General features: G+C 41.1%; 1 protein-coding gene across 7 annotated transcripts in view; it reads left to right on the top strand.

Moving 5' to 3' along the window:
- The window catches only part of LOC126251497 (cyclin-dependent kinase 11B), a 114,581-nt gene that overhangs the window by 22,722 nt on the left and 75,624 nt on the right, over positions 1 to 16,235 (top strand). For all 7 annotated transcript variants that reach the window (XR_007545741.1, XR_007545742.1, XR_007545743.1 and 4 more), the window contains exon 2: positions 2,806 to 2,959. Coding sequence is in view for 1 of the 7 variants with exons in the window: in XM_049951969.1 (XP_049807926.1) it covers positions 2,806 to 2,959 (154 nt within the window). In the remaining 6 variants the exon portion in view is untranslated. The remainder of the gene's footprint in view (positions 1 to 2,805; positions 2,960 to 16,235) is intronic.

The following is a 16,235-nucleotide window of genomic DNA, read 5'->3' on the forward strand; positions in this document are numbered from 1 at the left end:
AATTCCCACTATATCTAACTTTAACCTATCCATTTTCCTTTTTAAATTTTCTAACCTACCTGCCCGATTAAGGGCTCTGACATTCCATGCTCCGATCCGTAGAACGCCAGTATTCTTTCTCATGATAACTATGTCCTCTTGAGTAGTCCCTGCCCGGAGATCCTAATGGGGGACTATTTTACCTCCGGAATATTTTACCCAAGAGGACGCCATCATCATTTAACCATACAGTAAAGCTTTATACAAAGTTAAAATATCAATATCAAGTCAAAATATACTTTCACCAACCGTAGAACTGTTCTTTTGTACTATGTCTATCCTACTCATACCTGCGAGTATCTCACGTTAGCTGTGAGTACTTGTCCTTTCCGATGGGTTGAAGTTCGTGCCTTGGGTCTGAAGTTGTTAGTATATCCTTTTCAAGCCTCAAGTTGCAGCACCAAATATAACAATGCCTCTTCTTTAGTCTTTTTCTTCTTCCTGTTTATCCCGGCTTCTTGAGATCTCTTGTGAAGACACACAATACTACAAGTTCTGTAGTAGTGTAGGGCAATCAATGAAGTTACGCAACAGTTAAATTATTAACTTTTGAAATTGCCAGTTTATTGGCATTTATGGAAAGAAAAATGCTGTCATACTCTCATGCGGTCAGCAAACTTCGTGTTACATTTTGTATGTTTAAAGGGCCTTACTACATCACAAATCATTCTAATGATTTAATTAATATAATAGAGGGAAACATTCCACGTGGGAAAAATATATCTAAAAACAAAGATGATGTGACTTACCGAACGAAAGTGCTGGCAGGTCGATAGACACAGAAACATACAGACAAAATTCAAGCTTTCGCAACAAACAGTTGCTTCATCAGGAAAGAGGGAAGGAGAGGGAAAGACGAAAGGATGTGGGTTTTAAGGGAGAGGGTAAGGAGTCATTCCAATCCCGGGAGCGGAAAGACTTACCTTAGGGGGAAAAAAGGACAGGTATACGCACACACACACGCACACACACACACACACACACACACACACACACACACATTTGCAATGTTGATAGGCAATGTAATCAACAAGGTGATATTTCTCTCAATTAAAACTGGACCTCAATATTTTGAATAAACTTTTGGTTCAATTTTTTGTAAAAATCAGCACTTGTCTCAAAATTTATTTACAACTTCGTGCATTAAGTCCGAACGAATTTTCAACTAATGTACGCGATTTACATGTGTAACGTATTTCAAATCGAGCGTGCTGGTTTCAGTTTTCCCTAATGGGCTAAACGACTCTTTTGTAATAACATGATATGTCTATCCCACATAAAGTTTAAATGAAACTGGATCTACTCTCCATTCGGGCCAAGATCACAAAATAAAATTCACCACATAGGTCAGCGAACTGTACATGCGCACTTTTAGCACTCTTAAGTGATATCTCATCTCAGAGTAAAATTTTTATGCATACAAAATTCAAAACACCTTCATATTAAACAAATAAATTATGGCGTGTAATTACTAATTAAACATTTCTGATTTGAATAAACTTCAAGAACTTGTATTTCATAATCAATAAAATTTTATCACCTGAGAGAAATTATTAGTTTGCTAAAATGGATTCAGATTACAGTCAACTCATGCCTGGATGATGACGTCACGAATTGACACTTTCTTGGAATGAATGAAATACCTGTACTGAAAAATACTATCCGTTGAGTAATTTACTGACTTTTATAACAAATTTGGTACCCCCTTGCATCGCTACAGGATGGCTACTATGGAACATTAAAGATGATCGGGAATTTATGATATGTCTTACCAAAGCAGCAGCATGTCACATATTGGACAATCTACAAGAAGTGTTGACATCAGATGCCAAGAATATCAGTGCCACACTTGTTTGCAATAAGCCTTCGCTGGGTGCTGCTTGCTTGGACCTTGATCATTCTATGAGCTGTGAAGAGAATATAGTCCTGGTCCAAAGACCCAATAATGATACAGTGTAATAAGGAAGTTGATAGAGATTCATGTAATGGAGAACCTAGTCATTAGGGTAATGACCTGTTGGCTGAGTAAAACTGGAATCCTGCTCTAGATCTGTTGAAAACACAACAAATGCAGAACTCATTACCACAGGAACCTCTAACATGCTATCAGGTGGAACAGACTGACAACAGAACATCTCGGTACAACCCAAAGAGAACGTGACCATTCGACTAGTACTGAAAAAGGAACACTTGAGGGCACGACACTGTCATCTGAGAGCAGCACAAGTGGGATCAGACTGCAGATAGAGCAAGAAGGCAGAGTGTACAAATTATGAATATGACCCATCCTTCAGTGTTAGATAGCATCTGATGAAGGCGACAAGTAAGGTGACTGAAATATTGTGCAAGGAAGACTGCAATATCCAGCAATACACCCAACTATTCAAGAATGTTGGCAAATCACTGGGAAATCCCGAAGAATTACATCAAAAAACTATGGTGAGGAGATGTGACAGAATATCAAACATCTGGATGAGCTTTGACAGAGGAAAGGAAACTAACCCTAGAGCACTTTATATGGAATCACCCTGTTAGGGATATTTTCCCCGAAGTGACTCATCTGGGCAGAGTGAATAATCTAGTAACCTCATTGTTTTAGACTTGATCTTGCTCATCTTTAATACACTGAGAAGTTCTCAGAAATATCCTGTGGCTAAAGTTTATTAATATCTTCTGTGCTTCAAAGTGTATAACTCTTCTTTCCTTTCATTCAGTAGTATATCAAATAAATTGTTGCTGAAATGTTATCATCATATACTATTTCAGAATGTCAGAAGAGGAGGCAGATGACACTGCAGATTCATTAGACATTAAACCACCACAAGCTGCAATTCTGCATCATCATCATCACAAATCGAGCTCACGCAGTGGCGGAAGCACCAAGCGTGACAAGCACTCTGAAAGCGGACGCCGAGATCGTGTAAGTATTTGTGCTCTGTACAGCGAAAGTGAAGCCCTGACATCTGACAGTGCTGTTGCCAGCTTTCAACTGCAAATTGCAAAAGACTGCTGGCAGTACCAAAGCTACATGACTGAAAACAACAGTTGCATATAAAGTTGCATCATCACTGAGCCTTTGTCATAGAGATGTATATAAAATTGTGTTGCACGATTGACTGTTGTAGATACAAACAACACCTGTGCAAAGGCTGCTGTAACTGTCAGGGCCTGTCTTTCGCCATATAGACTACAGCTGTATTTGAAGAAAATTTTATACAGGTACCATTTAAGTGTTCTTGCTTTGGGTAAAGAATAGGAAATATGGGATGGACTCATCTAAAAGAGAGTTTGAACTTTAACCCAAGTCAGAATAACTGGAAAGAAAGAAAAATTAAACTAGGGTGATCATGTCAATAGCCAAAGCGGCAATAAGAATACATAGTCAGCATGAATTGCTGTAACACCAATTAAATGCTGCTAAAAATGCTGAGTAAAAAATTGAGGAAATCAGTACTGGAATATGAAATAGAAGCTCCATAAGTGACAGTGGCTTTTTGACTAGCCTGTATCACCAACATCCACCTAATAGAGGGGGCAGAGTACAGAAAAACTAAAATTGAAGAAAATTATTGTACATTTGATAGTTACACTTTGAAGATGTGCAATCCACAGTTTGCATGGGTGAACCTCCCAGTTAGTCAGCAACAATCCATTTGTTGGTATCTGAGCAAGAAAAAGAGTATGAGGAGGGGAAAAGAATATTGCCTCTGATATGAGATACACACGGCGGAAAAGAGAGTAAAACTCCATAGGAAGGATAATCTCAGTGGTGAGGGGTTGAAGATGGTGTGGCTGTTTCTGTAACAAATTACGGTTATTGACCGTGTGCCATATAATGTGACTTATTGCTCCTTTATCTCCCATTACATTACACTCTTGGCAATGAACTGTCAACACTTTCATTACAGCTTCCACAACCATTTGTGCTTTGTGGAGATTTTGATGCTTATTTCAGGCTGTGGGACTTTCGTTTTTTTATTTACTGTTGCACCATAAATCAAGTACACTTCTCTTTTCTGTGTAATCCCGTACTTTAGAAATCCTATTGACCCAGTGTGTTAGCTGTTCCTTGATGCCCTGACCATTAAAAGAGTAAGGTTGAATCACCAGGCGATTATGTATGTTTTCTAAAGTTGCATCATCCTCAAAGCATTCACACACTAGTGCCTGCATGTGTAGCTCAAAGAGGGGTGTAAGGAGGGCAGTCATGCTATCACTCTCATTTCTTTCATTGGGGGCAGGTATTTTCATAAAGGAGACTGGCTTGAGTGGATGCACCACAGGCTGCAGTATTCAAATCTAACATCACTCCAACGGTCCCAGAAATGTGCTATGTTGCTGGTGTGTTGCTCATGCCAAAAATCAAAATGAAAAATGACATTCTAGTCAAAAAACGTTGCATTAATGTTACTGATACTAGAGTTTCCTCACCCATCCTTCACCATTTCTTACTGGCTTGTTTTGACTAGGCCATGTAATTTTGTATGCAAATTTTATCAGAGATGACAGAGCTAGTCAAAAATGCATCTGCAGACATTACTGACAGTCTTTCTTCTTCTTTCATTATAGCCTCTTCACAACCGTGGATAGCTCCTTTATGGATTGCATTTTCTTCTTCTTCTCCTCCTGCGAAATCCTCTTCATCCTTCCTGTTCTTTCAAACTGAAGAAGATGGTGCGGTGGATAACACACTGGACTCGCAACATTCGGGGGGGACAACGGGTCAGACTTGTATCGGCCATCCAGATTTAGGTTTTCCATGAATTCTCCCCTTATATCGCTCCAGGCAGATGCTAGGATGGTTCCTTTGAAAGGGCATGGCCGATTCCCTTCCTCATCCTTGACACAATGCAAGCTTGTGCTCCATCTCTGATGACCTTGATGTCAATGGGATGTTAAATCCAATTGTTCTGAGATCTTCAGTATTGTTTCCTTACGTCTGCTCCACTGGTGGCTCTATATGTATCTGTCATTGATCTCTTGTGAATTCACTGGTGGCCGGCCAGAGTGGCCGAGCGGTTCTAGGCGCTACAGTCTGGAACCGCGCGACCGCTACGGTCGCAGGTTGGAATCCTGCCTCAGGCATGGATGTGTGTGACGTCCTTAGGTTAGTTAGGTTTCAGCAGTTCTAAGTTCTAGGGGACTGAGGACCTCAGAAATTAAGTCCCATAGTGCTCAGAGCCATTTGAATTCACTGGTGGTTAATTGCTTCCCCTATTTTCCTTCCCTTCCATCCTGTTTCTCAGTTCCAACCAGTTCTTAAGTTGAACAACCTATTTGGTTCTTGCCTTTCCTTGTGTCCTGTCCATTATTTCCTGTACATTCTTTGTCATTCTCTCCATTTTCATCCTGATCACATATCCTGCATATCTTGTCCTTTTCAGTTTGATTTCTCCTAAATTTGTTCTCATGCTCCTGTACAGTTCTTCACTAGGTCTTCACATCCATCTCGCACCACCACTTTTCGTCACAATACCACCTTTAGGAATCTTCTTGATGCCTTGTTTTAAATCCCAGTGTTTTCCTCAGTATTTTTCTGCCTCTTTCTCTAGGTGTTCGACACTATGTCTTCCTAGTGTTACTGTCTCAGCTGCATGTACTACTTCAGTCTTCACCATTTTTCTGTAGTGTCTAATCTTAACATCTGTAGATATATTCTTTGTATTGTATTTCTGGTCATACTAAAGGCTGACCTCACCCTCTTTATTACTCCCTCATTGCTTCTATTTTTTCCTGATATGTATTCTCCCTGGTATTTAAATTTGTCCACCTTTTACCCCCAGTGCCTTTGTATTGTTTTGGTGATCCTCAGTCCTATTCTTCAGGCTGTCATGCGTAGGTCCTCAAGTTATTTCCATGCCTTTTCTTCCATCTTACTATTACTGTTCTGCAAAGGCTGTGCAGCCCACTTGAGCCGTGTTGTAATTTTTACATCTTTTTGTATTCCCATTTCCTCGTTTATTGCTCTCTATTGTCTGATAGTTTCATCCAACTGTATGTGGAAGAAAATTGGTGACAGTCCATCTCCCTGTTTGACACAGGAGCTGATTTCAACCTCTTCTAGTAGTACTCCTTTGAACCTTACCTATAATTCTAATAGTTCATTACTATCTTTCACCAAACTTGAAAGATTAAATCATGTGATTTCAATCAGATCATATTATCTTTCCCTCGTTCTAAAACATATAACCGGACTGTATTGTCTGATATCTGCCTAGGCACTTCAAAAACTTCCTGGCCTGCAACTTCTTTAATATGTTTCAAATAATTATTTACTTCCATGGGTTGCTTATTAAGTTATTTTATTACTAAATCAACGTTGTCTAGTTTTCTCATTATGTAACTGCTCGTTTAAAGTGGTTAGCATAAATATTTTAATATAGATCTCATTTTTCTCTTTATGAGTATCAGTAATGTTACTCGAGCTTTGTATTTCATGTGTCTGCTTTAGTACTTAACTCAGTGATTGAGTTACTTAATCTAGTTCTTAACTCAGTACTTAGCTTAGTGCTTAGATCAGTATTTGGAGTATATATTCTAGTACTTAGTTCTGTACTTAAATTAGTGCTGAATTGTGCACTCCAACTTTTGAATCACCTGGTATATTTGCCCCCATATGTTTTATCATGACTGGCATACAGTGACACAGAAAATAAGCTTATTATCAGTCCAGATCAGCTCTGAAATATCACAGTATATTAGAGCGCCCCTCCATAAACTGGTTGTTGCACCACTCTTAATTCTCCACAACAAACACACCACCGCAATAAACAACAATAAAAATCCAGTTTTCACTGAGTACAGCTCACAAAATTTCTTGCATAATTTGCGGCATCACGATATCGACGTGCAAGTGAAGTTACGTGAACAGCAAACTGCATAACTGGGTATGGTTGCATAACTACAGCTGCCAGGGCTGTAGACTGATGAGCCACAGACATGACTGCAGTCATTTACCGGGGTGTCATCTCGATATTGATGACCCAGTTGTAGACCTTTGTAGATGCAGTTGACCATCTTCCGACTCATGGAATTACATAATCTTCTTTAATGTAGTTGTTTGCCAAGCAATTTAATATTTTTCCCTCGACTACCAAATTCATCTTAAAATGTCTTTAGTTCCAATGCAGTTATCTAATTTGTACCCTGTGTCTTAGTGTCCACTGTTGACTTTATTGTTAAGAACAACACTGATTTATCTTTATGATAACTTCTTTCAAATGTATTTTTTAAAATTTGTATTTGATTTAGTCTTCTTCTTAAAATTTCCTCACTTTTGTAACACAGAAGTATTTGGGGGCTGTCACTTTAACATATATCTTTAGATTTTGTCCCCACTGCAACTTCTTGTGTGTTAGCTGAAACGCCATTTGAGAAACTAAGTTCTACCAAATAATATGGAGTTTTTCTTTGATGTGTATGCGTATATTATGCTTTCCAAAACATCACGGAATGACTACATATATTATACATTTACAGAACTGTCTCTGATGATGCGTGTCTGTACAAATTGTCTGTCTCAGTACATAGCTGTCAGACTAAACTAAAAGTCATTTATTTTGACATGAAGACATTGCAGTCCTCTTTTATTGCCCACAGTGCACTTTCTAGGTGGGATGGCAGTGGCACAGAGGAAACTGCCAATCACCAAGTGCTGTGACTTGTGGAAAGACTGCTGTCATTGTCCCATCTGGCATACCGTATTTATTCGAATCTAAGCCACACTTTTTTTCCGGTTTTTGTAATCCCAAAACCCGCCTGCGGCTTACAATCGAGTGCAAAGTAAGCGGAAGTTCTGAAAAACGTTGGTAGGTGCCGCCACAACTAACTTCTGCTGTTGAATTATGTAGCGCTACACAGGAATGCTTTGCAGGCACAAAGATAAATACTGGCGACAAAACCTCTGCGTCAGGGGAGGGGGGGGGGAGTGGAAGACGAGCTTTTTTTTCTCCGACCCAAGTTTCAACCACTGCATTTTCATACATTATCCAACGAAGTAAATACAAATTCCGTATTGTTTATCTTCAAATTTAGCAGCATTTCAACGTACTACGAAAATCCGACTGGCAAGACTGTTTGGGATGTTTGTCAATATGGCCAACTCTACGTTCTGAATTTTTACCTACCTGTGACAAGAGATCGTTGCTAATAAGAACTTTTATGAATCGTGAATCACATTTAGTATTCTCTTCACCATAAGAATAATACGAATATAAACATTTTGCCATGTATTCTTTCGTGTTTGCTGCTATCTCATTTAAATCCTGTCTGCCTAATAAACTACGAAACTAGAGTGAGACAAAAGCAAACGCGGAATAATATACATATCATGTCATGTTTATATTCGTATTATTCTTATGCCTAATATTGATACAGTCAGAAATGAAGCATGTCAATTGACAAGATTTTTAAATCTAAGATGACTAATTTCTGTGCAGAATGTAATGTACTACAGAGGCGTCTGCAAAGATTTTAAAACGAAGAAAAATTTTCGCTAAACTCTCGTGCAGAACATCTTCTATTATATGCAGTCTATTATTTGGTTCTTGTTGATCATTATCAAAGAAAGCAGCAGTGTAAGTAACAAGAAATAGCAGTCTCTTGCCATTGTTTCGCTAATGAGATGATTTTTCGTTTTTGTTAAATTGTAAGCGGCGGTAGCGCGCACAAAAGCAAGCCATGCCGCAAGCGGCGACAGGTCATAAACACTCATTATCAGAATGCGACAAACAATGTATGACACAGTACAGTAATTCATTTTCAGCTTAGAGTGACATAAACACCTATAACAAAGAGAACGGCACTTATCAGATCAAAGAAAAATAAGCAATTAATTCAAAGCAGACGAAGCACGTGAAAAACGAATGGTACCCGTATAAATACGGACGGAGCACCTGACACATAGCAATGGCTACATGGTAAAGCTTAACTGCTAAACTTAAGACTCGAACCAAACTACTGTAGCTGTATCATCATTCATTTGACCTAAATAGTGTCTCATATTACAGTGGACCAACTTTGTTTCGATTTGGAGGTGCGGCCTAAAACTTTTCTCTCCCCTTGAATTTCGAGTCTCAAATTTCAGGTGCGGCTTAGATTCGGGAAAATTTTTTTTCCTTTATTTCGAGTCTCATTTTTCTGGTGCGGCTTAGATTCAAGTGCGGCCTAGATTTGAGTAAATACGGTATATGCTGTATTTGCCCCAACTTGGGCACATGCATATAAGAAACACAAAATTCCTTGCACAGTATGCTAGTTGAAATGGACTACCTAACTAACACGAAAATTACTTCCAAATCTCACAATCATCATTCATTGGTTAGATAGCTGTGGTCCAACACATCACTTTCCCTGAAGTGAAGTGATACGTTGCATCACAGTAGTTACTAGTGGACTCGCTTCATGATCTGACAAAACCTGTATGTGTAACACAGATAATGGCGCTACAAATCTGTAGACTGACTGCCTCTGGTTGAGAGGCCACAGCTGTTCCAGATAAAGACACTGGGAATTTGTGACAAACATTTATGAACTACTTCATGTGAACTGGTTTCAAGACCATCTGTATCTTGTCATGCAACACATGGTCGTGACTGAGTCTATTATGCCAATTTCAGCGCCTCACAGAGATGACCAGAGAGATCCTCCTCACCCAGTTCAAACACATCTTGGAAACCCAATTCATGGATCCTAGTATCACTCATGAACTCTGAAACACAGTGGTTGTGGTATTGTGCTTGCCAGCTACTTAGGAATTCAGTGTATTGTGAACTACCAACTTTTCTGGGTTCTTGAAGCCAAACTTTGTACTTGCTACTAGTGAGGATTCAGGAGAAACCATCCCATCATTAATAACATAAACCACCTAGAGTCAGCAATACAGCATTGTTTGTATGCAAGTCTCATCTAGTTGGCAAGATTTTTGATCTTGTGGAGGCTTGGGGATCTCAGGAGCATGTTACTACGTTCATACATTCTTTCCTGATATTTTAGTATTTACTATGTCAAAGAGCAGTATAGTACTTTGTGTTAAAAACGTATTTGCTTTTATTTTTGCACCTTAAACCTATCAACATGTTTATTGCAACTGATGCTAAAGAAATTGAAAGAAAAAAGTTTGCATACATGGCACATTTGCCCTCCACTTGCATTGAAAATAAGATATATCATTCTGAGTATGAGAGAGAAACTGAAGTTTCTCAGTTCTGTTTTTGAGCACAAGCTCTCTCTGTGACCACACTTGAACAACGTAATCCTTAGGTCTGTAAAAACCACGTAACATTTTAAAGGACTTAGCCATTGGTGTTGGGGGGGGGGGGGGGGGGTTGATCAGTTTATATCACCGAAGTTAAATTCTGAGTGCCAAATGTATGTATGGGTCAGTGAGCTTTTAAGTTATTGATTTTTCAGTTTTAGACATTCTAATCACATCTGTCAGTTTCAGCAAGAACGCTAATAACCTTGCTACTGAATACCCTAAACAAGCAATTAACTCATCGATCTCCATAACTCCCTCTTCAGAAGTTGTGTTGCAAATAAATTCACTGTATATGGCAAGGTATTGGAGCACATCTGGTGCGAGTGAAGGAAGAGCTTGCTCATTTACTCAATTCTCGCTGTCACTCCAGTCAGAAGTACCCAACAGCAAAAACTATTCTGAAATATGTAAGACAACCTTAGTTTACCAGAAAAGTTACAGAAGATTTAGTGTTTCGTTTGGTGCCTGAGCATGTTGTAGTACCATAAAACAGTAGGTTGACATAGCAGTCAAGGCAGAGTGTATGCAAAACTATAGCTCCTTTCATATTCCCCACACTCTGGTTACTTCATGCCCCAACAAAATTCAGACAGTCTTATTCCCCAGTGGAAGCATGTAATGAATTTTTCCACCACTTGGCTGAGCTATTGCAACTTTTAAGCAGTTATCCTGCATTCTGTAGTGCCGTCCAGGAAATGTGGTTCCCAGCAACTCGAAACCCTGCCCTTTGTGGCTACTAGGGTTATTTAAAGAATTATACCAACTGTGAGAGAGTACTAGGTGGAGTTAGTTTGTATGTGCTGGAAACTATATACAGTGACCTTCTGCCTCTTGATACACCGTTGGAGGTTGTGGCTGTTCGGGTAAGGGCAAGTCAGAATTTTACTATCCATAATATTTATCTCCCTCCCGATGATGTCGTGTCCCAGGATGTACTGTCTACATTAGTCTCTCAGCACTCCCCCCCCCCCACCTTTCCTAATCTTGGGTGACTCCAACACCCATAACTCCTTGTGGGGTGGTACAAATGATCAATGGCTGCAATAAAGACACCAAAACTTCAGTGGCACAGCTCAATTTTTGCCTCTTGAACTCGGGTGCCACCACACACTTACGTGTGGCACACAGCACTTATTTCGCCATTGATATCTCCTTTTGTAGCCCTGGTCTTTCACCATCAATCCATTGGATGGTCCATGATGACCTGTGTGGTAGTGACCCCCTTCCCTATCTTCCTATTCCTCCTTTAGCGTTGCTCCCTTGGACGTTCTTCGTAATGCTCACTGGGATGGGTTCCCCTCTGCTATCGTCCTTAGCTCCCCATTGCAAGGCAGTATTGATGAGGCTGTTCAGTGTACAATAGGAGCCACTCTTTTGGTAGCCGACCAAGCCATCCCCTGTTCCTCAGAATCCCCCCGTCGGAAGATTGTGCACTGGTGGACCCGAGAGATTGCTGTGGCCAGCAATGCCATAAGTGGTACTCTTCATTGGTGCACCACATTGCATTTAAACACTCCTTGCCCTTGTCCACTACCTCATAAAACGGCGAAAGCAAGAATTCTGAGAATGGTACGTTTCCGCCATTGGATCATGTACTTTTCCATGACAGGTATGGGCAAAGTCGGACATCTCTACAGCTTCCAGTCCCCCACAGGTGTACCAAGTATTTCCTTAGATGGCACCATTTATACTGATCCATCCACTGTTGCCGAACATTTTGCTGAACATTATGCCCACATATCTTTGACTTAGAACTACTGCCCCACCTTTCACTTCATTAAACAGCCAGTGGGGCGAATGCTCTTATCTTTTACTACCCGCCATCTAGAGCCATATAATGCTCCGCTCAGTGAATGGGAATTCTCCAGTACCCTAGCCCATTGCCCTGATAAGGGCCTAGGGGTAGATTGCATCCACAACCAAATGCTCCAACATCTCTCAGTGAATTGTCAGTGTCACATCCTTGCCCTCTTTAATCGGATCTGGAATGAGGGCGAGTTCCCATCTCAGTGGTGAGAGAGCACGATAGTTCTGGTATGGAAACTGGGTAAGTACCCCATAGAGATGAACGGTTATCAGCCTTGCTGACATTCTCTGTAAGTTGCTCAAACGCATCGTGAGCAAGCAGCTGTGTTGTCTCTATGAGTCTCTGGATCTTTTGGCTGCATCTCAGGGCAGTTTTTGCAAAGGCCGCTCCACTGCTGATAATTTGGTTCACCTGGAGTCCACCATCTGGTCAGCCTGTGCATGTCGCCAGCACCTCATCCCTGTCTTTTTTCAACCCACAGAAGGCTTATGACACAACATGGTGTCACCACATCCTTACTAAGGTACATGATTGGGGTCCCACTCCCCGATTTTTGTCAAGAGCTTCCTGTCACAATGTATGTGCAAGTTCAAGTGGGTGTTTCCTGCAGTGCCCCCCATATCCTAGAGAACAGGGTCCTGCAGGGCTCTCTGCCCCTCTTTCTAGTGGCCATCAATGGTCTAGCGTCGGGTCTTTGGTATCACCCTTGTTACATGTCGACAATTTTGGCTTTTATTATTGCTCCTCTGGTATGAGTGTTGCTGAGCATTGCCTGCGGAATGCCATATGAAAGGTGCAGTCGTGGCCTCTCATCCATGGCTTTCAGTTTTCAGCTGCCAAGACTTGTGTAAGCACTTCTGTCACCGACATACTGCCTACCCACACACAAAGCTTTACCTGGATGATCAATTACTACTTGTAGTTGAGACACACCACATTTTGGGACTGGTCTTCAATTCCCAGATGTTGCTTCCCCACCTTCGTCAACTTAAGTGAAAGTGCTGGTAACACCTCAGTACACTTCGCTACCTCAGTTACACTAGCTGGGCTGCAGATCTCTCTGACCTTTTGCGGCTCTACAAAGCTCTGATTTTGTCTCATCTTGATTATGGGAGTTTTACAGATGGTTTAGAATCATCCTTAGAATTGCAGATACTGGACGCCATTCATCATTGTGGGGTCCAACTTGCAACAGGAGTCTTCCGAACTAGCCCTGTGAACAGCCTAGCAGCCAATGCTGGAGTCTGTTCATTACCTATCAGGTGCCAACTACAGCTGCTATATGCATTTGTAGCTTTCCTGAATGTCCCAACTATTGTATCCTTTTCCATGGAAGGGAGCCCCATCTTCCACAACGGCAACCCAGAACTGGATTTACAATTGCTTCACGCATGTAGTGTCTCTGTTCATAACTGCAACTTCGTCCACAGTCGTCTCTGGTCAGGCAGACATCGCATCTGCCCCCATGGCTTGTGCCCTGACCTCAGATCTGTCTTGAAGTCTCCTTTGATCCAAAAGATTCCGTTGACTGCAAGATTTTTTGCCGCCTGTTCTTGGCTGTTTTTGATACATATCTTGGTTCAGAAGTGGTCTTCACTGATTGCTTAACAATTGATGGATGAACAGGCTTTGCATACACACATGCATGGTGGAGTGTACTCCACTGTCTTCCAAATGGCTGCAGTGTCTTCACTGTTTAATTGATGACTATTAAACTATCCCTTAGCAGTGTTCGTTCTTGCATCGGCAAGAGTATCCTAATCTGTAGTAACTCCCTGGCAGCTTTCAGGCTATAGAGTACTGCTACTCTCCTCACCCACTGGTTACTGCTATCCAGGATCTTGTTTCTGACATCCACCAAGCTGTATGGCCAGTCATTCTCATTTGGACCCCGGTCATGCGGGGATTTCGGGAGATGAGTGAGCTGACTGGTTGTCCAAGTTGGCCCCCAGGATGCCAATTCTGTGGACTCGTGGCCACATTCTCCAACATTAGGATCCCCCTCACTGCCGATCTGGAGCCCATCTGACGGTGGCCCACTTACTCATAGACCCCCAGTGTATCACTCACGTAGGGATCAAGAGGGTAAGATTAGAATAATTACTGCACACACAGACATATACAAACAATCAACCTTTCCACACTCGATACATGAATGGAACGGGAAGAAACCCAATAACTGGTACAACGGGATATACTCTCTGCCTTGCACCTCATGATGGTTTGCAGAGTATAGGTGTAGATGTAGGGTACCCTAATTTGGCTGCTTTGAGGTGGCATCTTAATCTTTATGACATGCTCTCTCTGGTGCTAACGGATGATGCCAAAGCGGCTGATCTGGTGTTAAGTTGTGCCACAAAGGTGGTTTCTATTCATCCCTGCATCATAGAATCACAAGAGGAGAAGGTATACTGGAAAAAGGCTGGGTGATACAGGAAGATTCCAGTTAGATTACATCATGGTCAGGCAGAGATGCCCTGTAGGGTAGAATCGCAAGAGGAGAAGGTATGCGTGGAAAAGGTTGGTTGATACATCATGGATGAGATTCCAAAATCATGATACTGGATTGTAAGGCATACCCAGTAGTAGATACAGACTCAAATCATAATGTAGTAGTGATGAAGAGCAGTCTCAAGTTTAAGAGATTAGTCAGAAAGAATCAATACTCGAAGTGGGACACAGAGGTACTAAGGAATGACAAGATAGTTTGAAGTTTTCTAAGGCTATATATACAGCAATAAGGAACAGCTCAGTGATAAAATAAGACAGAAGGGGTAGATAATATTCCATCAGAATTTCTAAACACACTGGGGGAAGTGGCAACAAAACAACTATTGAAGTTGGTGTGTAGAATGTATGACTCAGGCAACGTACCATCTGACTTTTGGAAAAATATCATGCACACTATTCTGAAGATTGCAAGAACTGACAAGTGTGAGAATTATCACACAATCAGCTTAACAGCTCATGTATCCAATTTGCTGAATGGAAAAGAAAATCGAGAATGTGTTAGATGACGATCAGTTTGGCTTTAGGAAATGTAAAGGCACCAGAGGCAATTCTGACATTGTGGTTGATTCTGACATTGTGGTTGATAATGGAAGCAAGGCTAAAGAAAAATCAAGACACGTTCATAGGATTCATCGACCTGGAAAAAGCATTTGACAATGTAAAATGGTGCAAGATGTTCAAAATTCTGAGAAAAATAGGGGTAAGCTATAGGGAGAGACAGGTAACATACAATATGCACAAGAGTCAAGAGTGGACAACCAAGAACGAAGTGCTTGGATTAAAAAGGGTGTAAGACAGGCATGTAGTCTTTCGCCCCTACTGTTCGATCTGTACATTGAAGAAACAATGATGGAAATAAAAGAAAGGTTCAGGAGCGGAAATAAAATTCAAGATGAAAGGATATCAGTGATAAGCTTTGCTGATGACGTTGCTATCCTGAATGAATGAAAGTGAAGAAGAATTACATGATGTGCTGAATCGAATAAACAGTCTGAGTGAAGAGTATGGATTAAGAGTAAGAGCAGTGAAAGACAAAAGTAATGAAAAATAGCAGAAATGAGAACAATGAGAAACTTAACATTAGATGAAGTTAAGGAATTCTACTACCTTGACAGCAAAATAACCAATGGCAGATTGAGCAAGGAGAACATCAAAAGCAGACTAGCACTGGCAAAAAAGGCACTGATGACTCAAAAAAGTGGTAGGGCTTTTTGGCCCTGTTGACCACCTCCTGTCCCCCCCCTCCCCCTGCCCTCACCTCACTTCTGGGGTCCTTTGTCAGCCCTTGATCGGTGGCCTAGCCTGGCCTCTAACCTTTCCACCCTTTTATTCTCTTTATTCTTTTTCTGGTTGTAATGCCTTGTCTTGACTGATCTTTTAATGACCTGACTGTGCTGTCTTTTTTGTGAGTTTTATCTCCGTTTTTTAGTTCTGTTAGTTACACTAGGTTTTCCAGAATTTGCCTTTTGCTTCCTTCCTTTGACGACCACTCCTACGTTTCCTCCCCCTGTGGGTCTGGGGGTAAGAAGAGGCCCGAGGTATTCCTGCCTGTCGTAAGAGGCGACTAAAAGAAGTTTCTCACGTCTCGGCCTTTATGTGATGGTCCCCTGTAGGATTTGA

Source organism: Schistocerca nitens, chromosome 4 (genome assembly GCF_023898315.1).
Source record: "Schistocerca nitens isolate TAMUIC-IGC-003100 chromosome 4, iqSchNite1.1, whole genome shotgun sequence".
NCBI lineage: Eukaryota > Metazoa > Arthropoda > Insecta > Orthoptera > Acrididae > Schistocerca > Schistocerca nitens.